General features: G+C 58.8%; 2 protein-coding genes across 5 annotated transcripts in view; one reads left to right on the top strand and one right to left on the bottom strand.

Annotated features, from left to right (window-relative positions):
* The window catches only part of PRCC (proline rich mitotic checkpoint control factor), a 22,567-nt gene extending 10,558 nt beyond the window's left edge, over positions 1 to 12,009 (top strand). The window contains exons 3-7 of the mRNA XM_036118279.2: positions 2,206 to 2,772; positions 5,159 to 5,254; positions 7,207 to 7,350; positions 9,436 to 9,501; positions 11,553 to 12,009. Of these exons, the coding sequence (XP_035974172.2) occupies positions 2,206 to 2,772; positions 5,159 to 5,254; positions 7,207 to 7,350; positions 9,436 to 9,501; positions 11,553 to 11,639 (960 nt within the window). The 3' untranslated portion in view covers positions 11,640 to 12,009. The remainder of the gene's footprint in view (positions 1 to 2,205; positions 2,773 to 5,158; positions 5,255 to 7,206; positions 7,351 to 9,435; positions 9,502 to 11,552) is intronic.
* Positions 11,852 to 23,150, bottom strand: SH2D2A (SH2 domain containing 2A). 4 transcript variants are annotated; one of them, XM_036118287.2, is made up of 10 exons: positions 22,981 to 23,150; positions 22,236 to 22,450; positions 21,345 to 21,529; positions 20,690 to 20,779; positions 20,381 to 20,549; positions 19,838 to 19,984; positions 19,356 to 19,646; positions 17,571 to 17,742; positions 16,577 to 16,643; positions 11,852 to 14,072 (listed from the first exon to the last, which is right to left on the bottom strand). In XM_036118287.2, the coding sequence occupies exons 1-10, from the start codon at positions 23,012 to 23,014 to the stop codon at positions 14,054 to 14,056; spliced, it is 1,389 nt and encodes a 462-aa protein (XP_035974180.1). In that variant the 5' UTR covers positions 23,015 to 23,150; the 3' UTR covers positions 11,852 to 14,053. The 4 variants fall into 4 exon arrangements, with proteins under 4 accessions (XP_035974180.1, XP_077934651.1, XP_035974179.1 ...); XM_078078525.1 differs by lacking the exon at positions 11,852 to 14,072 and having other exon boundaries at positions 16,633 to 16,989; positions 22,981 to 23,145; XM_036118286.2 differs by lacking the exon at positions 11,852 to 14,072 and having other exon boundaries at positions 16,633 to 16,989; positions 19,838 to 19,981; positions 22,981 to 23,145.

The following is a 23,150-nucleotide window of genomic DNA, read 5'->3' as shown; positions in this document are numbered from 1 at the left end:
CACTTAAATAGCATTTACTGTGTACCGGGCCCTGTTCTGAGCGCTTTACCAGCATTTACTTGATTTAATCCTCCAAGTGGTGCTGAAGGCCTAGTGTCTTCATCACGCTCACATCCTGCCTGAGGAACCGGGAGCTGAAGGCGCTCGTCCCGGATCAGGTGGTGAGCGGGGCAGGGCTGGGGTCCGACTCGCTTTCTGACTGTAGAGTCCAGGCCTGGCCCTGCTGTACTTGGCTCCTGTTCCAGAATTGTGACCAGAAGTCCTCAACCAGACAGCGCCGGGTGGTTCCCCCTTGTCCCAGTGCCTCGATTCCGGCCCCTGGGAGTTTCTTCCTGTTCTGCTCCGTACTCGGGGACTTACATGCTCTCTGATCTCATGGATCATATGTCTCAGGAGAAGCAAAAGCAAAAGTGGTCCTGGCTCTCTGAGGTTGTTCTCTCGTGACTCAGGTATATGATGCTGAAGCTGCCCCCTGCCCTAAGTCTGCTGACGTGTCACTTCCATCGCTGGGAGGCCTGACGACCCAGTCACGTGGGAGTGAGAACCGGCACTGGGAGAGTGACCTTGTGGCCCCATGTGGGGGGTGATGGGGGAGGAGCCACCGCACACACTGGCAGCGAGGCCGCTGGAGGCCAGCTCTCCGTTACCAGAATGGCTTCCTGGAGGAGGTGGATGGCAGCCCTAGTCATGGGAGGGCACTGGCTCAGAAGGCCTCGGGAGGCAAGAGCAGCCTTCCAAGCTGGCAGGAAGGGGTGGGTGGATAGAGAGCTCAGCTGGGGGCAGAGTGGGGCGCTGCGGGGGGCTGTGGCCGTGACCCCAGATATCACCTGAGAAGTCGGACGCCTCAGGGTAGCCTGAGCAGGTGCTCCACATGGTGCCTCGGCCCGGTCCCTACATGCTTGAGTCTCTGCAGCCTGCCGGGACACACAGCAGGGAGAGGGGCCCACTCGCCAGATGAACACTCCTGCCTGCCTGACTCATGGGCTCTACTTCACTTGCTCCGGGCGTTGCTTGGCCGAAGGGCTGAAGTATACTAGTCCTCCAGGACAGGGGCGTAGTGACCTTATTCCATTCTCCTTTTTCTTTCTTTCTTTTTTAAGATTTTATTTACTTATTTGAGAGAGATAGAGCGAGAGAGCACGAGCAGGGGAAAGGGGCAGAAGGAGAGGGAGAAACAGACTCCCTGCTGAGCAGGGAGCCCGATGTAGGACTCGATTCCAGGACCCTGAGATCATGACCTGAGCTTAACTGACAGAGCCACCCAGGTGCCCCTCCATTCTCCTTTTTCAAACAGACGTCTCTCTCAGCCCTACAGTTAGGCCAAGCTGGCCCTGTAGCACACAGAATGCAGAATGGGAGAGATTTTTATGTGTAGTAGGAACTCTGAGTGGGCTGAGCCAGTTAGCTTACAAATGGAGAAGTTAAATGCTTGCCTGGGGCATAAGCTGAATATACCACATCTATAGGGTTTTCCTTGGGCAGGAGAGAGGACTTTGGGCAACAGAAATGGATGTCTTTTGGACAGAGCCTTGTTTTTGACTTTGAGTAGCAATTCAAAGGAAGCAGAGGGTTCCTATGTTAAGAGGAACCTTCAAGACATGGAGAGAGGTAGAGCGGTCAGCTGGAGAGAGCCCTGGGCTGTTTGGGAAGAAAGATGATGTGGGATTAAGAGCATCATATCTGAGATGCTGAACTCTAGGAAACAAATGGAGGGTTGCTGGAAGGGAGGGGAGGGAGGGATGGGGTAACTGGGTGGTGGGCATTAAGGAGGGCACTTGAAGTAATGAGCACTGGGTGTTGTATGCAATTGATGAATCACTAAATTCTACCTCCCAAACTAATAATACCATGTATGTTAATAAATTTGAATTTAAATAAAAATATAAAAAGAGGATCATATTTGCCAAAAACAGAGAATCAGGGAAGGGTCTGTGACAGAGGGCAGGGGAGCTGGCTTGGTATGGAGCCAAGGAGGACAGGGATGGCATCTTACCTTGGGAGAAGCAGCCAGCGGAAGGGCCTGGGGTGGGAGGAGTCAAGCCCAGTTGGATGAGTCAAGTGGGCAGAGGTAGGAAGGAAGCAAGGGCTGGTAAGGTTGTAGGCGGAGCGTCTGTCTGTAACTCTTGTTCTTGATGTCGATAATACAGATCACAAGATCTCACTTGTCCCATTTTTTCCCTCCTTCCCCAAACCTGCGCTCACCAGGGATCCGGCGAGGGGACTGGTCTGTCTGCCCTGCTTCCCCAACCTAAAAACCTGACGGTGAAAGAGACTAACCGGTTGCTCCTTCCGCACGCCTTCTCCCGGAGACCCTCGGATGGCACCTCTGGCACCAAGCCCTCCAGACAGGCCTCTAAGCCCAAGCCCTGTCCCCCGGCCTCTGTCGTGGGCACCACAACCACCACCCCGTCACCCTCTGCCATCAAGGCTGCCGCCAAGAGCGCTGCCCTGCAGGTGACGAAGCAGATCACGCAAGAGGAGGACGACAGTGATGAGGAAGTAGCCCCCGAGAACTTTTTCTCCCTCCCTGACAAGGCTGAGCCGTCTGGAGTTGAGCCATACCCTTACCCCGTCCCCACTGTCCCTGAAGAGCTGCCTCCAGGCACGGAACCAGAGCCGGCCTTCCAGGACGATGCAGCCAATGCTCCCCTTGAATTCAAGATGGCAGCGGGCTCCAGTGGGGCCCCTTGGATGCCTAAGCCTGGGGACGACTACAGCTACAATCAGTTTTCCACATATGGCGATGCCAATGCCGCTGGTGCTTATTATCAGGTGGGTAGGAGCCATGGGGGGCAGGCCAGGGCCCGGTGGGGGGTGGCGGCTGGGGAGAGCGGTGAGCCGGTGCTACAGCCTCTGTGCGGTCACTTTGAATTAACGTCTTCTGGGGTCTTGATTTTCCTGTGCATCTCGGGCCTCGAAACATGCTGCCTTTGTTCTGAACCATGTGGGTCTAAAATTGCCTGAGCCTTGAGGTCTGATATAACTGTCAGCTCTGTTCTGAACACCAGCCCTCATCGCAGGAGCTGGTGAGGGGGGAGGAGAAGGCGGAAGAGGGGGGCCCTCTAGTCTGGGAGATCCAAGGTGGCCTCATGGGGCTGAGGGAGCTGGAGGTGGGGTGCACCGAGAGCAGGACGGGAGAGGAAGGGCCGAGGGCCAGGGGGATCTGGATAGTTGACACAACAGGGAAGAGGGAGAAGGGAGAAGGCGGGAGACCGAGCCCTGGGAGGTTGGAAGGGTGGAGGCACCTGCCCTGGGGAGCCAGGGGGCCGTAATTTGTGTTGTGAGAGAGAGTGGGGTCCAGGGGTAGTTTGGGCTTTGAATCGCATGCTGTGTGAGTCCAAGCAGCTTCCTCAGCTGTGCAAGGGGCGTAATAGCGGTGGCCTCCTGGTGTCGCTGGGCCATCCCATCAACTTAGCGTGGTGCCTGGGACAGCAAATGCCCAGTAAATGGTTGCGGTGACTTTTTATCCAGGCGCCATTTGGAGAAGCTACTTAGCTTTGCTGTGGGTGGCGTGAGAGAGAATATAGCATGCCAGGTTGTGAGTGGGTTTAGGAGATTTTCCTGGCAGCCAGAGTGTCCTGGGTGGAGAGGGCTCCAGGGGCTTGGGGACTCTTGGCAGGGCTCCTGGTTGAGCAGGGGCAGCTGGTGGCAGTTTTCCTTGCAAGACTTAAGTCTCGTTGGACCACTGCGATTCTCTGAACCGCCAGCATTAATCTTCAGCCTGGGCATGGGTAAGGACCCATAGTGGGTGGGCTTTGGGGGGACCCTGTTCTTTTTTTTTTTTTAAGATTTTATTCCTCTGACAGCACAAGCAGGCAGAGCTGCAGGCAGAGGGAGAGGGAGAAGCAGGCTTCCCACGGAGCAGGGAGCCTGATGCGGGGCTCAATCCCAGGACCCTGGGACCATGACCCTAGCCGAAGGCAGATGCCCAACCGACTGAGCCACCCAGGCGCCCCAACAATTTCTAAATATTTGTATTTCCTAAATATTTGCTGTTGAGCCTCAGTGTATCCTGTAGGCCGATCGGGGACAATATATCTCCCTTCAACATTGTTAGAAGGAAGGAGGAGGAAGATAAGAGTGTTTTGACCTCTTTAGCCAAAAAAAAAAAAAAAAGCCATTTAAATGAATATCAGGCATTCTGTATCCATTTATAAACTCCACTGAGGCAGTCTGGGCACATGAAAGCATGTTACATATACTCGGGGACCCTGCAGTTGCATGTATCTTACTGTGAATACTTTCATAGAAAATTGTGCTCCAGTCATTCTGGATTTTCATGTATTTTATTGGTTGATGTTAAACTTTATTTTCCATTTAGCTCACCAAAAAGTGAATGTTCTTAGAGGGACATTTTCTGGAGCTTGGGCAAAAGTGGAAGAATTGGGAGAAGGTATGCACAGGGAGGACACCCGTTTCTCAGCCGGAGGGCCGCCTCTCCCCCGGCCTCCTGGGGTCCCTCTTCCTCTGGGACCCACAGTGCTTGTGACAGCTCACCTCTCAGGCCGGTCCTCAGATTCCTGAGCTAAGTGTGTGGTAACACACACCTGGCTTGTTCCCTTCTAGCCAGTGATTTTATCTCCTGTTGACACACAGTGTTAGCGTTAGTTTAGGTGTATGGTAATTTATGTTCTGTGCGAGATCAGCACCCTCCCCGCCTGTTGCAGGCAGTGTCCTTGTGTCCAGAGGCCGTGAAGAAGACGAGGAGCGGGAATGGTGTGCTCTCACACCTCTCCCCTGCTCACAGGGAGCTTGCCGCGGCCTCTGGAGGAGCACGGGGCTGGGGGCGGGACGGATGAGGGAGGGGCTGAGGGGCGGGGGCGGGGCCGAGGAGGAGAGGGGCAAAGGGGGAGGGGCGGAGGGGAGCAGGGGCGAGGCCGAGGCCCTGCAGCTCAGGCGTGGGGAATCCCCTCCGGAAGCGGCTGAGGAGGCAGGGTGTGAATTGAAGCAGGAGAGAACGTCCTACTTCTTGTCACCCTTCCCTAAAATACGTCCTCCAGGCCGGAGGGTGCGGGTGAGAAGAGCCGCACGCTGTCCCTGAGTCCAGCATGGCGTCCGCGGCGGCCGCGTCCTTGGCGGGGCCCCCGCCCTCTCCCCGCAGCGCGAGCCCGCCGGCCGCCGCGCCTCACTTGCCGTGTGTCCCCGCTCTTGGCTGCAGGATTACTACAGTGGTGGCTACTACCCTGCGCAGGACCCGGCCCTGGGCGCCCCCCAGGAAATCGCCCCCGACGCCTCCTTCATCGATGACGAAGCAGTAAGTTAAAGCGCGGGGGACCGTCTCTGACCCGTGGACTCCAGGTTTCAAGTCTGAAACTAAAGGAAACAGTGAGCTGTATTCAGTGAGGATTCACATGGCTGAGAAGCTCCAACGCGTCGGGGCTCAGAGCAGAGGAGCGAGTGCTTCTCCTCCTCAGGGAGGGCGAGGCAGGCAGGCCCGCGGCCGACCCCGACGAGTAGTTCGCTGTCCCGGTTGTGGCCTTGCTTCCGGCCCGCCGGGGCAGCTGAGGCGGCCGGCGCGGAAACGCCGAGGAAGGACGCCTTCCCGCCGCTTCGGGGACCTCCCCGGAGGTGTCGCGAGCACTCCCACTGTGTCTCACCGACTAGAGCCGGGTCACGCGGCCACACGTGCTTGCAGGGGAGCGGGGGGGGGGGGCGTGCGTAGCCAGACTGGCGCCCATTCGCGGGGAGGGATTTGGGGCGGGAAGAGCAGCCCCCGCCAGTATGCCCGGTGCTCCGCTGCCCAGCTCCCTAGGCCCCGCACAAGGACAGGTGACGCCGCGCGTCCTGTGTCCTGTGCCGTCGGGCTGTGTGACGATGGAAAGTGGTGTTCTCTCCGCAGCGAGGTCGTGGCCCGTTAGGAGGGGTTGGAGGAATCCGGGGCGCTACCTCTTTACCTGCAGGTTCTTGGGAAAAATAACTGTGTGCTCACCTCTTCACAGAAGGGTGTCCGTCCCTCTGCATTTTGCCTCCTGTGGTTAATGCTGTGTTCATCGGCTCCCCTGTGGGTATATCCTCGGCCAGTTCCGTAGTTAGGCCCTTTTTGTCCCCCCAAGGAGGCAGCAGAGAGCTCATCCTGTGCCGAAAGTTCGTTTTTTGTGGGTGGAGTGCCCCTCAGAGCCTCGCTAATAATGCTCACACCAGGACCTGGGTTCCACGCAAGTCTCTGAGTGTTTTGTTTTGTTTTTCCCTAAACGTTTTTATTTATTAGAGAGAGAGAATGAGCAGTGGGGAGGGGCAGAGGGAGAGGGAGAAGCAGACTCCCCACTGAGCAGGGAGCCTGACCTGGGGCTGGAATCCCAGGACCCTGAGATCGCGACCTGAGCCGAAATCGAGAGTCGGCCACTTAACCAGCTGAGCCACCCAGGCGCCCCGAGTGCTTTTCTTTTTTTTTTTTTTTTAAGATTTTATTTATTTGCGAGAGAGAGAATGAGAGAGAGCATGAGAGGGAGGAGGGTCAGAGGGAGAAGCAGACTCCCTGCTGAGCAGGGAGCCTGATGTGGGACTCGATCCCGGGACTCCAGGATCATGACCTGAGCCGAAGGCAGTCGCTTAACCAACTGAGCCACCCAGGCGCCCCGAGTGGTTTTCATTAGAGTCCCCACCCACACTACCTTCCAGGCACATCTTTGGGTGACTTTGATGTGATCTGCATTTTTAGTGAGGAGGGACAGGAGAGAGTAGCAGTCTCTTAGAAAATTTGCCAGGCCTTTCTTACGAGACTCCTCTCCCCAGTTCCCTCTCTGGGTCCACTCTGGTGTGGGGTCTGCTGATTTTGTGATACCAAACCCATGAGAAGGAGCAGACGTGTGAAAACCAAGTTTTAGAGGAGAAATCCTAGATTTTTTTTTTCAGCCTGAATTCTTAATTTGAAAATTGTATACCGTCTTTTTAGGTAGATACAATGTATGTATAATTTGAATACAAATTCCTACCAGTGATCCCCTGCACTCACTCATGTTTGGGAGTGCTGCCTTGGCCTCCCTTTCCCTGAGGGCAGGAGAACTTCTGAGAAGCAGCCTTTCATATGGCATCAGGGGAGCGTGGTAGGGATGGGGTGAAAAGGGGTATTACATGGGGGGGTCGGGGAATTGGGGGCGCAGTGGGGGTGGGAAGTCACAAAACCATTCCATAAATTCCGGATTGCTAGTGACATACCCTGATCTCCCACCCAGAGCCCCTACTTCCGCTTTATTTTCCCTTTTCCAGTTTAAGCGGCTGCAGGGCAAGAGGAACCGAGGGAGAGAGGAGGTCAACTTTGTGGAGATCAAAGGTGATGACCAGCTCAGTGGGGCCCAGCAATGGATGACCAAGTCATTGACAGAAGAGAAAACCATGAAGTCATTCAGCAAAGTAAGTGGGAAGGTCTGTTGTGTGGCCCCAAAGCAAAATCTAGGCCTACCCCTGTCCTGACTCCACACCCGATTGTTACTGCCCCAGCACCTTTCACACGTGCCTGCTGCCCATGCTATGGGGTGTGCGCCAAGCCTCTCGGATGCAACCTCTGCCTTCAGAACTTTGCAGCACTTTGCTTCCCATCTGGGTGGTGGAGTCTGGTTGCTGAGATTGAGCAGTTGGAGCAGTTTCCCATCCTGCACTTGGGAAGAGCTTTGATATATTGTGGCTGCTTCCCTCGCTGGACGGAGCCCGCAGCTGCTCTGCCCTCTGTCTACGGTCAGATCCCTCCTGCGTCTGTTCGAGCTGGGGCCTGGCTCAGCACATCTTTGAGGTGTGGGCATAACAGCAGAGTCCTGGGGGCTTAGCTTCTGCGTGCACAACCCCTCCTCTCTGCTTTCTTTCTGTTATTTATTGTAGCCAGCTGTGGGCTTTTCAGATGCTTTATTCCTCACGCTTCCCACACCGAGCTTCTGCCTTTCCGTGTTCATTTTCTTCAGTGTGATGAACCCCTCTCCACCTAGTAGCTGAGTACAGCAAATGTGGACATTTATGAGCCTGCCACAGGGGGGTAATGTGGGGAAGCCCTGGATTTGAGCCCAGCACCAGCAAGGCCAAGGTCGGGCATCTTATTCCCTTTTCCTCCCCCCGACTTTCTCTGCTTTGTTCTGTGGCCACAGATGGCCATCTGAGCCCCAGCCGTTTGTTTTCACTGAATGCTGGCGGTCATACAGGACAGAGCAAAGGATTGTGGTTAGATCAGCATAGATCCATCACTGTTTCCTGGAAAAACCACTTAGGAGAGCATGCTCTCCTGACTATGGGTCGAGAAGCATCATCGCATAGTAACGGCGCTCCCCGCGGGCCGGGGGTGGTTGATGTTTGCTGTCTTGGACGGTCACGTTAAGTGATGTCGCACAGCAGCAAGGAGTTGGAGTTTGCTGTTTTCCTGGGTCCGGGTTCTCTTTGCACCATTTCCTTGTATTAAAGCTAGATCTTTTATTTTATTTATTTATTCATTTTTAAAGATTTTATTTATTTCACAGAGATAGTGAGAGCAGGAACACAAGCAGGGAAGTGGGAGAGGGAGAAGCAGGCTTCCTGCTGAGCAGGGAGCCTGATGTGGGGCTCGATCCCAGGACCCTGGGATCATGACCTGAGCCGAAGGCAGACGCTTAATGACTGAGCCACCCAGGCGCCCTTAAAGGTAGATTTTTTAAAAGAAGAAAAAGATACGGGTCCTGTCCTTGAGGCGTTTACAGCGGAGCTGGGAGAGAGACATCAGGACGCTTGAGTGTTGACGAGGGATGACAGGCATGCTGAGGACACTCCAGAGAGGAGTGCTGGGAGCTGGGTGGGGCTGATTAGGAAGCTTCTGGTCTGAGACAGCTCTGGCGTAGGGCAGGAAGACCACAGGACCAATATCGACTTTGGCAGTAAAGCATTTGCATCAGAGCTCATTTAGGGCTTCAGTGCAGTTACGGGCCAAGGCTGAAAGATTGGAGACAGGTGGGATGACAGTGGAAATTTGAATTGCAGGGTCTCTCTACGCACCGACGGGAGAAGGGAACAGATGAGGGGCCTGGGGGGACGGGCAGAGCTGTGAGAGGGTCTGGAGGGACGGAGGTCGCCTGTCCCCTGGAATGGACGCAGTTTTAGACCCCTGCAGGCACTAGCTCGCGTCAAGTGTCCACTGTGGGCAGAGCCCTGTGCTTGTTGCGGGGGTGGGGTGGGGTGGGGTGGGGTGGGGTGGGGTTACCAAAGAAATGAAAGACAGTCCTGACCTCAAAGTAGTTCCAGTCCAGTAGGGATATTAGCAGCCTATTTCAGGCAGGTCTTCTGAGCCTGGGTTTTTTGCATAATGGCTTTAATAAAAATAACTGTTTTGTAAGTATATAAACCTAAAAACAGCTCCAAGCTGACTTTTCTCCCCCAGGATTTGGGCTATGGGTTTTTCAGTCCCCAGCCTTGCACCGTCTGGGCACTTGAGATACTTCTACTTTTCTTCCTGTGGCTTAATGATTGTGTTTTCTTCCCTCGCAGAAGAAAGGTGAGCAGCCAACAGGCCAGCAGCGGCGGAAGCACCAGATCACGTACCTGATCCATCAGGTGAGAGGGCTGGGGGCCTGAGCCTGAGGCCCGCAGGGCCCTGTGAGCCTGGGAGAGTGCTGGCCAGGCCCCGCCCAGGCGGGCGTGTCTCCCGCCGCCTAGGCCACGGCGGGTTCTCCACATGGCCACTAGGGGGAGATGTGTCCTTCAGAATCACCCAGGGCGCTCCTGCCTCACTTCCCCGAAGACTCAAGTGTAAGTAATTTAGACATTGAAACGTAAACGCAGAGAGCAGTGAAGTGGTTTCTCATATGGTTCTTTTAAAGAGCTAGTTTATCAAAAATAAATAAACATCAAGCTTACCTAGGGATTTAAGAAACTATTTTAAAGAAAAGGATTGGTTTACCTGCTTTTATTCAAAATATCCACCTGATAAGGAAGTTGGTTTTTTTTTAAGATTTTATTTATTTATTTGAGAGAGAGCACGCGAGCGAGCACACCAGCAAGGGGAGAAGCGGAGGGGGAGGGGCAGAGGGAGAGAGAATCCCAAGCTGACTCCGTGCTCAGCGCGGAGCCTGATACGGGGCTCCATCCCATCACCCTGAGATCATGATCTGAGCTGAAATCAAGAGTGGGACACTTAACCGACGAGCCACCCGGGTGCCCCAGGAGGTTGGCTTTGTATTCTCCACTTCTGTGGCAGGAAATATCAACACGATAATTAAAAATCACAGATAATCCAAAAATGTCTTTTGGAATTAGAATGTTACTAATCTGATAGGACCCAGCAACTTTGAAATACTCATTTAATCATTAAACAGACATGTTTTTGAGACCTGCTGTACTGCACGCTGTCCCGGCCCTTTCCCTGGGGGCGCACCTGCTGCCCGTGGATTTCAGTGGGAAATCTGCTTTCATTGTTCCCTTCGTGGTTCCGTCTTTTTTTTTCAGGGACCCCCTTGTGTCCTACCCTATTTTGTTTTTTGTAGGGAAAGGATTTGAGGGTAGGAACATCTTTCAAACCCAAACTCTTAATCCCTGCCCCTCATCCAGGGGAGATGAGCAGGCATCCATTAACTCTCGTGGGGTGGGGTCAACGAGCCCTTCTTTAGGGTGGTGCTCGTTCACTCCCCAGGTGCCGCATTGAGGTCAGCAGAGGAAAGTCTCAGTTCTGGTACCTTCCAGTCTGTTTGCCACAGCTTCCGTTTGCGCTGGAGAGAGGTGTGAATTTCTCGGGTACCACATCCACTGTATTCAGCACAACAGCAAAACTGCGTACCCTGATGTAGCTGTTGCGGGGGTGCTGTCCTGTGTGGCCCTGTCCACGTCTTGAGGCCGTCCTCCCCAGTCCTCCCCCATCATCCACAGTCCTCTGCTGTCCTCTCCTCCATGTCTCCTCCCGTTGGCTGGTCAGGCATCCAAGGCATCTGATTTGTCTTCCTTTCAGATGCATACTCTAGCTCTCCTTTGCCCATTTGCCACTTGAGTGATTCAGTTTTAATTCCAGCAGGTGAGGGACCAGGATTCTTTTTTTTTTTAATTATTTTATTTTTATATGTTTCTTTTTAAAGATTTTATTTATTTATTTGAGAGAGAGAGCGTACAAGCATGGGACAGAGGTAGAGGGAGAAGTAGATTCCCCACTGAGCAGGGAGCCCAATGCAGGACTCGATCCCAGGACCCCGGGATCATGACCTGAGCTGAAGGCAGACGCTTCACTGACTGAGCCACCCAGGCACCCCTATTTTATTTTTAAGTAATCTCTACACCCCACGTGGGGTTTGAACTCGTGACCCTGAGATCAAGAGTGGCATGCTCCTTCAACTGAGCTGGCCAGGTGCCCCAGGACCAGGATTCTTGAGTTTTTATTCTGCTTCAACCCTGTTGGCCCCCAGAGAGATGCTGTCAGCTTTCCCGAAGAGATGTTTCTTCTCTGCTTTCCCAGGGTCTTCCCCTTCTTAAATAAGAGAAAATGAAGTCTTTCAGGGGATTTGCTATTTTGCCATACCTGTTCCAGGGGAGAAAGATGTTAAATTGGGAAGCTTGCAGAGGCAAGCGAGAGGCCCCTCAGCACCCCATTCGGCTCACCACACCCGTGTCCCTTGCCACAGGCTAAGGAGCGGGAGCTGGAGCTGAAGAACACCTGGTCGGAGAACAAACTCAGCCGTCGGCAGACCCAAGCCAAGTATGGATTCTAGGGCTCTGGACCTGACCGTTTCTGGGGCTCCTGCCGCCTGGCACCTGGCCTCACCTCGGGGACCCCACTGCTCCAAGCCCAGGGTCTCTGTCCCTGAGGACCCGGCCCTCGCCTCTGCGAGAATGAACACATTTGATAGATTTTTCTTAACAAAAGTTAGAAAATTCAGCTCCTCTGTCTTGGAGCTAGCAAAGACTCAAGCGATGCTTCAGATGGGGCTCTGAGTTCCTGGATGGGAGTGGGGCTCCCTGGTGGGTGTGATAAAATGGGGAGCCCCTCTCTCCACTTTTTTTTTTTTTTTTAAACCAGGGATGTCTGTTGAAATAAAACATTCAGTCTGACAGACGTTGCTTGCCCTAACCCCTTTCCTACTTTTTAGTGTGGTCTCGTTTTTCCATTCTGGATCTTTCTCACTTGTTCTCCCGTTCCTGGATCTGACGTTACCCTTGTGTAGAGCACCCTCTGAACCGTCATGAGCTGCCTCAGCGATGGCTTTGCCTTTTCCTCTGTGCCCACCTTCTAAGCTGGGTTCACGGCCATCGAAGACCCTAGGAATTATGTGTACAGCTTTGCGTGGGGCAGAGGCCTGTGGTCCCAAATCGGAAAGTATTGCTGGTCTCAGTTATCTTTGAAGACGAGAGGAAGTCAAGGAGGTTCTTTCCGTGACACCAGAGAGTCGTTAGCAAATTCAGTCCAGCAGAAGTGGCGAGTGTCTGTCCCTGAAGAGGATGTGCGTTCACACTGATTGCCATTGGCCTTGACTGGTTTGGAATTTGTGGAGGGCTGGGGGGCTAGACAGATCTCCTCGGAGACTTCTGCACCCTGAGCTTTATGCTAGAGCGGGAGGGGGGCGGCAGGGTCACGGGCCTCAGTTACGCTTCTACACTGGGATGCCCGCCAGCAGCACGGGGTTCCCGAGGGGTGGGAAATGCACACCCTGGTCCCAGAAGCGTGCGGGTCCTCGTGCACACCGCCGTGAAGCGTGTTGCCGAGGGCCCTGGGGCTCTGGTAGGGGCTCTGCTGCAGCGGCTTCCTGCTCCTGTGACCGGGGTTTTGGTGGAGTCCTGCGGAGAAACGTCTGGTGCCCGGCCCGGGGGAGGTGACTGGGCGCAGCAGCTCGCCTCCAGCTGCGGCAGGCTTCTCAACGGGAGAGCGCCGGGAGGAGGGACTGACAGCTCTGGTGACGGACGGAAGGTTCCGGCCACGGGGGCAGTTGGAAGCGTGTGGTGTGGGGACCTGGGGCTGCGAGGGAGGCAGCAGGAGGGAGGGTCTCCCCGTGCCCCCGGTCGTGTGTGCTGGGTAAGTTGAGGAGTCTGTTTCTCATTAAGTACAGGGGAGGCTTTCGTCACTTACAGGAAAACCACCCACTTATCTGAAATCTGACCTACTTCGGGTTGGAGCCAGACAGGGCTCCTGCATCCCACAGGGACACTGGGGCTGTAGTGGTCCACGTCCATGCATCCAGCCAGTCTTCGGGAAGGAGCAGCAACCCACTGCCACTTCTATGGTCCTCAGAGGCCCTGGGGGCGGTGGCCGAGGTCACCCTCCTGGGGTGTCGTAGGTGGTGAGGTAGGCTCCACAGGGCCCAAAGTCTGAGATCCCGAGGATCTTTGCTGCACCCAAGATGCTGCAGATGCCCTCCCGGCTTGCCACACCCCTGGGACTTGAGTCCCGCGTCCTCACTCAAGGGGCTTGCATCATGATGGAGCTGGAGGGGCTCTGGGCACAGAGGGTCCCAGCGTCTTCTGGAAGTGGATGGACTTGAGCCAGTTATCTGTAAGCCTCTGGCCTCCCACTTCTGTGCTCTGCAATAGCTTACACCACTTTTTTTAAAGCCACTTCTTAGTCCTACCAAAGGTGACTTTTTTTTAAAGATTTTATTTATTTGAGAGAGCGAGCACAAGAGGGGGGAGCGGGAGAGGGGGGAGTGGGTGAGGGAGAAGCAGGATCCCCGCTGAGCAGGGACCCCGATGCGGGGCTCGATCCCAGGACCCTGGGACCATGACCTGAGCCGAAGGCAGTCACTCAACCAACTGAGGCACCCAGGCGCCCAAAGGTGACATTTTATTTGGTGGATGTAGTTTCCTGGTCACCAAGAGAAATGCAGATTAGAAATGGACAGTCCTCATTTGGGAAGGCTTCCTGGAGGTAGTAGCCTCAAGTTCTGATAAACAGCAAAGGGAAGACAGACCAGGATGGTGGGAAGAACGAGGAATAGGAATGATACTTGGCTAAAGCTGGAATGGCAGCACCAGCCGAGGGGCAGAGGGAGGAAGGGCAAAGGCTTTGGTCAGAATGGATCCAGGCCCCCCCAGGGGCCCCGGGAGGTGCTGGCCTGTGCCCGAGGGCGCCGGAGTGCACGGTGCAGCCTGCTCCTAGCCTTGTTGGCCGCCTCTTCCTCTGCCCAGCTTTGTTTCAGGTGGGGACAGATGTCCTGTGACAGGGAGGTAGCTGAGGGCAGGGCCTCAGCAGCTCTTGGCCCCCAGTCCTCCCGCTGTGCGTGGTGCTCCAGGACAGAAGGGGTCACCCCCTGCCCCGGAGCCAGACTTCCAGGGCGCCTCCCTGAGCGTGTACTGTGTGAGCTGAGGGAGCACACAGGATGAAGGGGACAGCTCGGGAAAAGTGCAGAGAGCCGACAGGTCGGCCACGGTGCTGGAGGGAAGAGCCGTGCCCCCTGCGAGCCTTCTGTAGGTCCAGGCTGGGCTGAGAAACTGTCCTCTCAGCTCTGAGTGCCCCGAGCCCGAGAAAGCCCTGTGTGGAGGGCAGGGGGAGGGCTGGAGGGACCGTGGCAGGAGGACCCGGCTGGGAAATGCCCTTCCCCTGCAGCCCCGCGGGCCCTGGCTGGGGAGGAGCCGCCTGCTGCACGACTGCCCCAGTCCTTCCCCTGTAGGAGTTCCTCAGCTTCTCCATCCTCCGCCGCAGCACCCCTGCTCAGCGGACCCCCGCAGCGCCCCGCCGCAGCACCCCTGCTCAGCGGACCCCCGCAGCACCCCGGCTCAGCGGACCCCCGCAGCACCCCGGCTCAGCGGACCCCTGCTCAGCAGACCCCCGCAGCACCCCGGCTCAGCGGACTCTCGCAGCGCCCCGGCTCAGCACCCCGGCTCAGCGCCCGCCGCAGCACCCCTGCTCAGCGGACCCCCGCAGCGCCCTGCCGCAGCACCCCTGCTCAGCGGACCCCCACAGCGCCCTGCCGCAGCACCCCTGCTCAGCGCCCGCCGCAGCACCCCTGCTCAGCGGACCCCTGCAGCACCCCTGCTCAGCGGCCCCCCGCAGCGCCCCCCACAGCGCCCCGCCGCAGCTCGGGAATGGAGTGGGTGGGATGATGCAGGGGTCCCGGTGGGTGAGGTGAGCAGGGGAAACTTCCCCCACCCGGGTCTTGGGGGCTGGGCCTGCAGCTGGAGGCCCTGAGAGGACGGGGAGTCTTATCCTTTGGCCTGGGAGGGGCCCCTGGTACCTGGGGAGCACGGGATTGGGCTGACCCGATGTGGGCCTGACTGCCTCCAGCTCCCGGTCACCTCCCCTCTGCAGACCTCAGTTTCCTATTTGGTGGAACCCAAAAGAAAAGCAGCCACAAAGGGTCCGCCGTGCCCTGGAGCCCCAGCAGTCCTGCTTCCCTGAGCCCCTCACTGACTGTCCAGCCGCCCCGTGTGCAAGCAAGGAGGCGCTCCGTGGGGGCCAGTGGGCAGGGGAAGGGCCGCCATGCCACTAGCCAGCACCACGCCACAACAGCACCCAGGCTTCTGGCTGATGCCTCCGCCTGATTCTCCCAGCACCCTTTGGGCGAGCCAAGCCCTAGCCCTGAGGCGCTGCCGAGGGAGGGAGAGCTTTGCTGCCCCCACCTTTGCTCCTTCAGAAACACCAACGGGGGTCATTTCTGCCCCCTCCCTGCACCGGCCCGTTGTATCCCCAGGTGTAAGGAAATGCCGTTTTCAGACCCTGACTTCCAGCTCTGACAGTAAGCCTCTTGTTCTGCCCCCTCCGCCCCCGCAGGAGCGCCCCCCAGTCTGCTCTGAGACAGCCTTCTGCTCCCCTGCCCTCCCCTCCCGTCCGACTCGCTCCCCATCTCTCCTCGTGCTCAGGAGACCTGCAGACAGAAGGGAGTGGAACCCCGACTGTTGACTCAGCAGCCGCAGCTCTCCTTCAGCTGATGAGCATGGGCTGGGAAGGGGGGGGCACTAGGCACGGGGGCTGGTGCCGCTGCCAGGCTGGGGGTGGCGTGGCCGCCGCCCGCAGCACCTCAGCCTGGGGAGCGCCTCTTCAGGGGAGGGTCTGCGGGATTTCTGTGCCTCAGCAGGTTCTGGGCCCCCTTGGCAGGAGGGTGGGCCCCGACCGGACTGTCTTGACTAGGCTCTCGTGGGACAGAGTATAAGGACTGGCTGCGCCAATGGGACCACAGGGGCACCCAGAGCCTCGAGCAGCTCCTGGGGGGCACACCGTGGCCCGGGCTCAGAGAGCCCCCAGTCTGAGAGAAAAACAAGCCCCAAGGCAGATTCCTCCAGGGGGTCGAAGCCCAGAGCTTTGCCCAGGGCAGGTGGCAGGTCCTGAAGTGGGTCTGGGTACGGAGGGGAAGAAGCCTCACAAGAGGGACAGGGGAGGAATGGGGTGCTTAATTGGGCAAGGCCAAAGCCCGAGAGGCTGGGAAGACAGATTCTCAGCCACTGCGGGAGGCCCCCCAGTCCTGTACTGGTAGGGGAGTTGGGGAAGGGGGTGCAGGGCCTACCCCTCAACCACTCTCCTCCCTGCCCCTCTTTCTTTCCTGGCGTCCCCCAGGTGATGCAGCCACCCCTCTGCCCCTGGCTACCTGCCCAGCCCAGCCAAAAGAGACTTTGCGATTCCTTGCCTTGCAGCCCCCCAGCCCCCAGATTTGTGACCCTTGCCCAGGTATCTCGGAACCCCCAGACCCGCTCCTCTCACTGCAGTGGCATTTCAACCCCTTACCTTCCACGACAGGAGAAAGAGAGAGAGTGTGTGAGACAGACAGAAGGAGGCTGGAGTACTTGGATCCCTGTGGGGAGAGGTGGTTGGCGATGATTTATTAGCCAGACAAGAATCAACAAACAAGTTCTAACATCTGTTCTCGCCAAACCCTTCCTCAGACAACAGCAGCATTGGACCAGGGCCCAGACCCAAAGGCTCAAGAGGGCCAAGGAAATCAGACTCTGGGAGGAGAAGCCAGGGCAGTAGGAGGCGGCAGGGCCGTCCTAGCACACTTCCTCAGAGGCCCTTGGATCACCGAGCCACCGGATTCTCGGGGACTCCCGGGACGGAACCAGTGCGTGTGTCCCTAAAAGGGAGCCGAGTCCACCTTTGCTCCTCGAACTCGAGGCTTCTTTCCGGGAGAGGGGCCAGACCTGTCCAGGAAACAGGGCTAAGCTGGGATCTGGAGGAGGGAAACGGCACCCAGACCTCCGTGCCGTGGAACTCTGGAAAGTAGCCAGATTGCCTATCTGAGGAAATCTCTGACATTTCCTGTGGAGAGGAGGATGCGGGGTAAGAGAGTGCCACACGGGAACGACGAAGCCTGGGTTCTAGTCCTTGGCTTTGGCCGAGTCACTACCCCTCTCTGGCTTTGTCTCCTTATCTGCACCGCCAGGGACTTGGCCTGGATCAGTAAGGGCAAGGGAGACACTGCTCGTTTTGCCTCCCTGCCCACAGCAGACATCACTAATCAATCATGGTGTCTTTTCTGCTGAGTGCGGAGATGACCGAGCATCCTTCCCCGGGCAGTGCTCCAGGCAGCCACGACCAATGGATGGCAGTTGGCATGCAAGATGACACCTTTGCGCTATCTTCGCAACAGGTGACGGCCGAGGTCCTTGCTAGCTCTGATCGCCTACGGTTTGTTCCACACACATTTCCTGAGAAGGGTGCCCGGTGTGCAAAGGTCTGCGGACCCGGTATCCTGGGCTATCCTCCCCCAGCTCAGACTCACCGGGCTCCTGAGGAGGCCTCAGGGGAGGCCACGCCTGTCCTTTGTCCTCTGTCCTCTGTCTAGAAAGCTTGTGGGGGAGGGTGTGCCCCCAGCTGGGCAGGGGCTGGTGGGGCATGGGAGGGCCTTGTCCAGGCACAGAGTTCTCAGAGTGCGGTTGCCGGCCACCTGGATTCTGCAGAGAGAAGGATGACCCGAGGTCACATCCTCTGCCCTCTGCCTCTCGGGCCTACCTGCAGCCTCAGGGGCTGTCCTCTGGTCTTAACGGAGGTTGCCTGCACAGAGGAGGTCTAAGCCGCTCTCATTCATTCAGCAACCATTTCCTGAGCACCTGCTCTGTGCCAGGGTGCTCTGGAGACAGGTGAATACGTCCCAGCCCCTGCTCTCAGGCAGCTTGCACTCTGCGGGGGAAGAGGGGAGACAGGTCCCAGGTGATCAGTGGCGCAGCAGGTGTGTATAAAGCGCAGTGGATGGCCTCTGTGGTCGTGTTGGGAAGTCTGCAGGGAGAAGGGCAAGCTGGTCTTGAAGGATGACTAGAAGGTCACTGGGCAGCGGGAGGGTGTGCTCAGAGAGACGTGAACAGCTCTGGGAGGATGGAGCAGCTGCGGAGGTGGTCCTCTGCCTCCACCACTGTGGACGGCCGCGTGGGCCAGGTAGCTGTTTTAGAAAGGCCATCTAGCTTCCTTGGGGCAGAGTGGATCAGAAGTGGAAAGACTGGTGGTTAGACCAGTTAAGAAGCTCTTGGAAAATCCCGATGAGGGATGATGAGGCTGACACCAGGGAAAGGGACCCAGCAGGACTCGGGGCCTATGAGGAGTCGGGGTGGGGAGGGGATGTCGAGGGAGCCCTGGGGCTTCTGGCTTGGACAGTCAGGTGGCTGGAGAGTCATCAGTCCGGCTGGGAGATAGAGGAGGGGCAGTCTGGGGAGAAGGGTGAGAGCGGGTTGCTGTGTGGAGTTCAGGAGGCCGTGGGGCGCTGGGGGCTGAGCGGGAGCCTGGAGGGCAGTGGGCACGGACAGGGGTGGGCTGCTGGCTCATCTCTAGCGCTGCAGCAGGGGGTGGGGGTGGGGGTACAGGCCCAGGGGCTGAGGCAGGCCTGGGGCATCGCAGGGAGGGTGGGGAAGGGCCTGCGGGGGGGGGCAGAGGCCCAGGGAGAGGGTGGGAGTGCCCGGGAGGTGCAGCGCAGCCCTGGACTGGGACACTGACTCACAGGATCAGAGGACAGGGGAGGTGGGGGGGTGGAAGTGGGAGGGGCAGTGTGAGGAGGAGGAGGTGTGCAGGTGCCCCCTCCCTGAGCTCATCTGAGATGACACGAGGGACCCCAAGGGCTCTTCTTCCTCGGGATGGTGGGCCTGTGAAGGCGGAGGGGAGGGAGCCAGAGCGGGAGAGGCCCAAGTTCCAACCAGGAAGACAGGATGATGGTTGGAGCCAAGATGGTGGCACAGGACGGGATACAGGTGGCCGGGACTGGGTGAGAGGGACAGGGACAAAAATGCAGGCTCCCCTGGGGAGGGGGGGCGAGGCCCAGGCCTGGGCCACTATTTCCTCTGAGAAGTGGAGGGGGTTGACCAACGGGAGGCCGTCCGTGACTGCAGGGAGGTGACAGGGAGCCACTTCTGGGCCCGGGAAAGGGCTGCTGGCGGACGGAGCCTCCGTCTTTTCCATGCGGCCTCAGACCTCTGACCCTCATCCTGACCCTGGCAGCCACTCTGAACACCTGCGCTGAGCACCCCAATCTGGCTTTCAGGACCTCCTCCCCGCGGCCCGCCTGCCCCCCGCGCCGTTTTACCTGGCCTCCCGCGACAGGCCTGGACCTGCACCTGCGCAGGGCCGGGTGCCCGAGGCCGCAGGGCTGGCCCCCAGCGCCCGGCGGCACCTCCACCTCGGCGTAGACGTTGCTGGGGGCTTCCCCGGGGCTGCCCCGCCCCATGGCATAGAAGGCGATGGGTTCGTCAGGCTCCTGGTAGATGGGGTTGGAGGGCTTGGGGGGCGGGGCCGGGCGCGGCCTCGGGGCCGGGCTCGTGTAGACTTCGGGGGGCAGCTGAGGCTTGGCGGGCACGGGAGGCTTGGGCCTGGGCGGCTGGGGAGACAGGGTGAGAAGGCCAGGCCGGGGGAGGAGGGGGCGTCAGAGCGACCCAGGCTGGGCGGAGGCTGCAGCCCCGGGGCCCGGCCCACGTCCCGCGGCCCCTCCCCTCCCGCAGGCCCCGCCCCAGCGCTGGACCCTCCCTTTGCCGCACCCCTTCCCCTCTCTCAGTCCCTGCAGCCCAATACCTCCTTCTGTTCCCCGGGCCCCTCCTTCGGCGTGGGGGTCACGTTCTGCAACTTCTTGACGGTCGGGCTATAGTGAGGGTGTGGGTCCTTGTTTCCAGAGTCTGACATTTCAGTGCTCAGGGGAAGTCCTGCAGGCTCAGGCGTCTGCTGGGAAGGAACGAGGCCTCAGGGATTTGGTGCAGTGGGATGGTGGGTGGGGGTGGCCAGGGGATCCAGGAGGACAAAGCAAGCTGGTGCTGGTGGAGGATGTGTGGGGGAGGGGCACAGAAATGTGGAACTGGTGGGGTTCCCTGGGTGAGGAACAGGGGATGGAGACGGCAAGGGGACCAACGGGGGTGGGGGGGGGGTAGTAGCTCTGGTCATAGGCTGTGTCTGGCATTGACCTTAATTCCACCCGGAACACAGGCCAGGCCAGTCTCCATTTGTGCCTGTGGTTGTAAAAATGCAACAAGGCTTGACGACGGACCTATGGGTGGGTCGCAGGCCGGGATGAGAAGGCGGCTCCGGCGGCCGGGGTCCCAGCGTACCGGGGTCCGGGCGTACCTGGCGCACGAGGGGCTCGGTGAGCGTCTCCCCGTAGGGGCCGAGCGGGCACGCCGTGTAGTGTCGCAGCAGGTCCTGCAGCCGCGCGTGGGCGCTGTGCTCGCCCAGCACCACGTGGCGCCCGTCCCGGAGCTGGGCCAGCAGGAAGTGGCGGCAGCGAGTCCGGCTCCTGGAGGGCGCCCGTCGCATCAGAGCCGCACGCCGTGCCAGGCCCTCCCTCCCAGCCGGCCCCTGCCCCTCCCGCGTCAGGAGCACCCAGCCCACCCCGCCCCTCGGCCGAAGCTCCGCCTCCGGGCTCCCGCCCCTCACCTGTAGGTCAGCACGAAGGTCACAGCGCTCTCGCTGAACCGCACCAAGTAGCATCCCTCAGGCTTGGGCTCCAGCAGCCTCTCGGCCTCCCTGTGGGCGATGGAGAAGACTCTTCCAGCCTCGGGCCTGTCCCCGGCTCTCCGGCGGACCCCAGCCCCCAACCAAGCAGGTTCAGGTGTCGGAGGAGGGTGGGGATGGCAGAGAGAATGTGGGTCCAGCCCGCGCAGGGACTGGAGAGCACGGGGCCAGGGGTCCCACCCAGGAGAGCTCCCAGCCCTGCATCCTCCTGCGGCCTCATCCTGGAGGGCAGCCTGGTGGGGGTGCCCTGGGGTGGTAATTGACTACAGGCTGGGGAAGAGGAAAGCAAAGCTGAGAAATGTGGCAGGAGGGACGGCCTAGCAGGGAGACAAGGAAGGTGGTAGACCGGAGAAACCATGAGGACTGGAGGCCAAGAGACAGGAATGGAAGCGGAGGCCCCAGAGCGAGCGGGCTGCAGCCTCTGCAGTGACCTCCCCCAGGACAGATGCCTCAGAGATTGGCCTGGGAGCCTCCAGGACTCAGGGCTGGATTTGCAGCCTCCACGCACTGCTGCTGGGCCCAGGACCCAGGACTTGCCCAGCCCCTCTCTGGGCCCCTTTCTGCCGCTGTGACTCACCTCCGGGTGATGAAGCCATGGAACCAGGCAGGGGCTGCCCCGTGCTGCAGAAGCCAGTGGGCCTGGGTCTTCTGGAACCAAGCCCGGGTCTCGGCCTGCAGGGACTGGCCTCCTTCCTCAAGCCCCTCCTCGGCCTTCCCAGCATCCTCTGGGCCGGAGGCAGCCCCTGGGGGTTGAGGAGATGCCTGGAACAGGGGAAAAGTTCAAGGAGGGGGAAATAACCATGATTCATGGGCTTCCTCCTGATGCCATCCCACTGCCGCCTCTTCAGCCTCACCCCTGCTCCCCATCCCAGTTGCCCATTTTAGGCCATAACTGCCCAGAAAGTGCCTCTCAGGGTCCAGCTTAAATCCCCTTCTTCAGCTCCACCTGCTTTGGTTTCCAGGGGATTTCTGTCCACTTCCCTCTGGGCCTGAGGGCCTTTTTAACCCAGGAGCAGTAAGCTCCTAACCTGAGCTTCACTGAGTGTGAGGCCTTCCAGAAAGAGAGGAAATCATTCCCTGGCCTGCAGGACGAGGGACATGATGCTGCCTGTCACCCCAGAGGACAGAACGAGGGAGGACTCACCCTCCCGTAGGAGGGGCTGGGCTGGATCCTAGGGAGGACTTCCTAATGGACTGCTGGGGGAGAGGGACTGAGGCCTGGATGCACTGGGCAGGTGGCGGCCATGGACGGAGATGCAGATGCCTGCTTCTGGGACTGGGTACCCTGTACCCTGGTCACCTGCGGACTCAGCCCCAGCGTCCCAGGGACAGTGAGGGGACACTATAGTGAAGGAAGGAGATACTCCCATCTCCTTTCCCTCTCTCCATCCATGCCCTAGCCCTGTTGGCAGCCCCAGGTTATTCCTGCTTTCTCCCCGTTGGCCTTGGTCCATCTGCACGTCCTCACCGGTGGGGGGATGGGAGCCGAGGAGGACGCTGTGCCAGCCGAGTTCCCACCTGCCGCAGCATGGACAGCTTCGACCCTGGGGCTGGGCTGGGCCTCCTCAGCCTTCAGGGCCTGGAGTCTGGGCCCCTGAAGCAGGCCCACGTCCTGGCAGGTCCTGCAGGGCAGTTCCACGGGCTGGAAGGTGCTGAAGGTAGGGGCAGGGGCTCGGCCGCTTCCTGTTAGCACAAAGAGGACAGCTGGGGTTTCTCGGGGAGGGACTGCCTCTCCTCCAGGCTCCCAGGGGCCCCGCATGCCTCTGACCAGGGACCTGGACGACAGGGACAGTCACAAGAGGAGAAATGCAGGTGGGACCCCAGGGCGTCTCTCACGGGGGAGGAGTAAGGAGCTGAGGAGGCCCTGGCTGGCCAGGGAGGCAGGGTGTGGGGGAGCAGAGAGTCCCACAGCGAGGGGTGCGGAGTGGGGGGGGTGGCGTGATCTCTCTTTATGGCCAAGATCCTCTGCCTCCTGGGCCTTGTTCTGCTCCTTCCTCTCTAAGGAGCACTCTGCAGACCCAGCCGCCTGTGTCCTGCCTATGTCCCCGGGGCTGAGTGGACTGGCGCCCCAGAGAAGAAGGAGCTCTGGGCACCCCGCCAGTCAGCTGTGCCAGCCCTGGCTCGGGGTGGGGCCCTTCACCCCTGAAGTGGGACAGCAGGGGTAATGGGGGTCTGGATGTCCCTCCACCCACAGTCTCCAACCTCACACTTACCTTGGGGGCATATCTGGGCCAGGGGGAGCTCCATGGGCCGGCCTGAGAACAGAGCCCCAGAGCAGGGGGTGTGTAAGGGTGTGTGTAGGTGCTCTGAAAAGATGTGCACACTCAGCAACTCATCTCTCTCCCCCCGGCCCCCGAGGGCAGGAAATGTCGCCTTCCCCACA

The sequence above is a fragment of the Halichoerus grypus genome, chromosome 7 (genome assembly GCF_964656455.1).
Source record: "Halichoerus grypus chromosome 7, mHalGry1.hap1.1, whole genome shotgun sequence".
Classification (NCBI taxonomy): domain Eukaryota; kingdom Metazoa; phylum Chordata; class Mammalia; order Carnivora; family Phocidae; genus Halichoerus; species Halichoerus grypus.
Note: the sequence above shows the minus strand (reverse complement) of the source record. Positions and strands in the feature narration are given on the sequence as shown.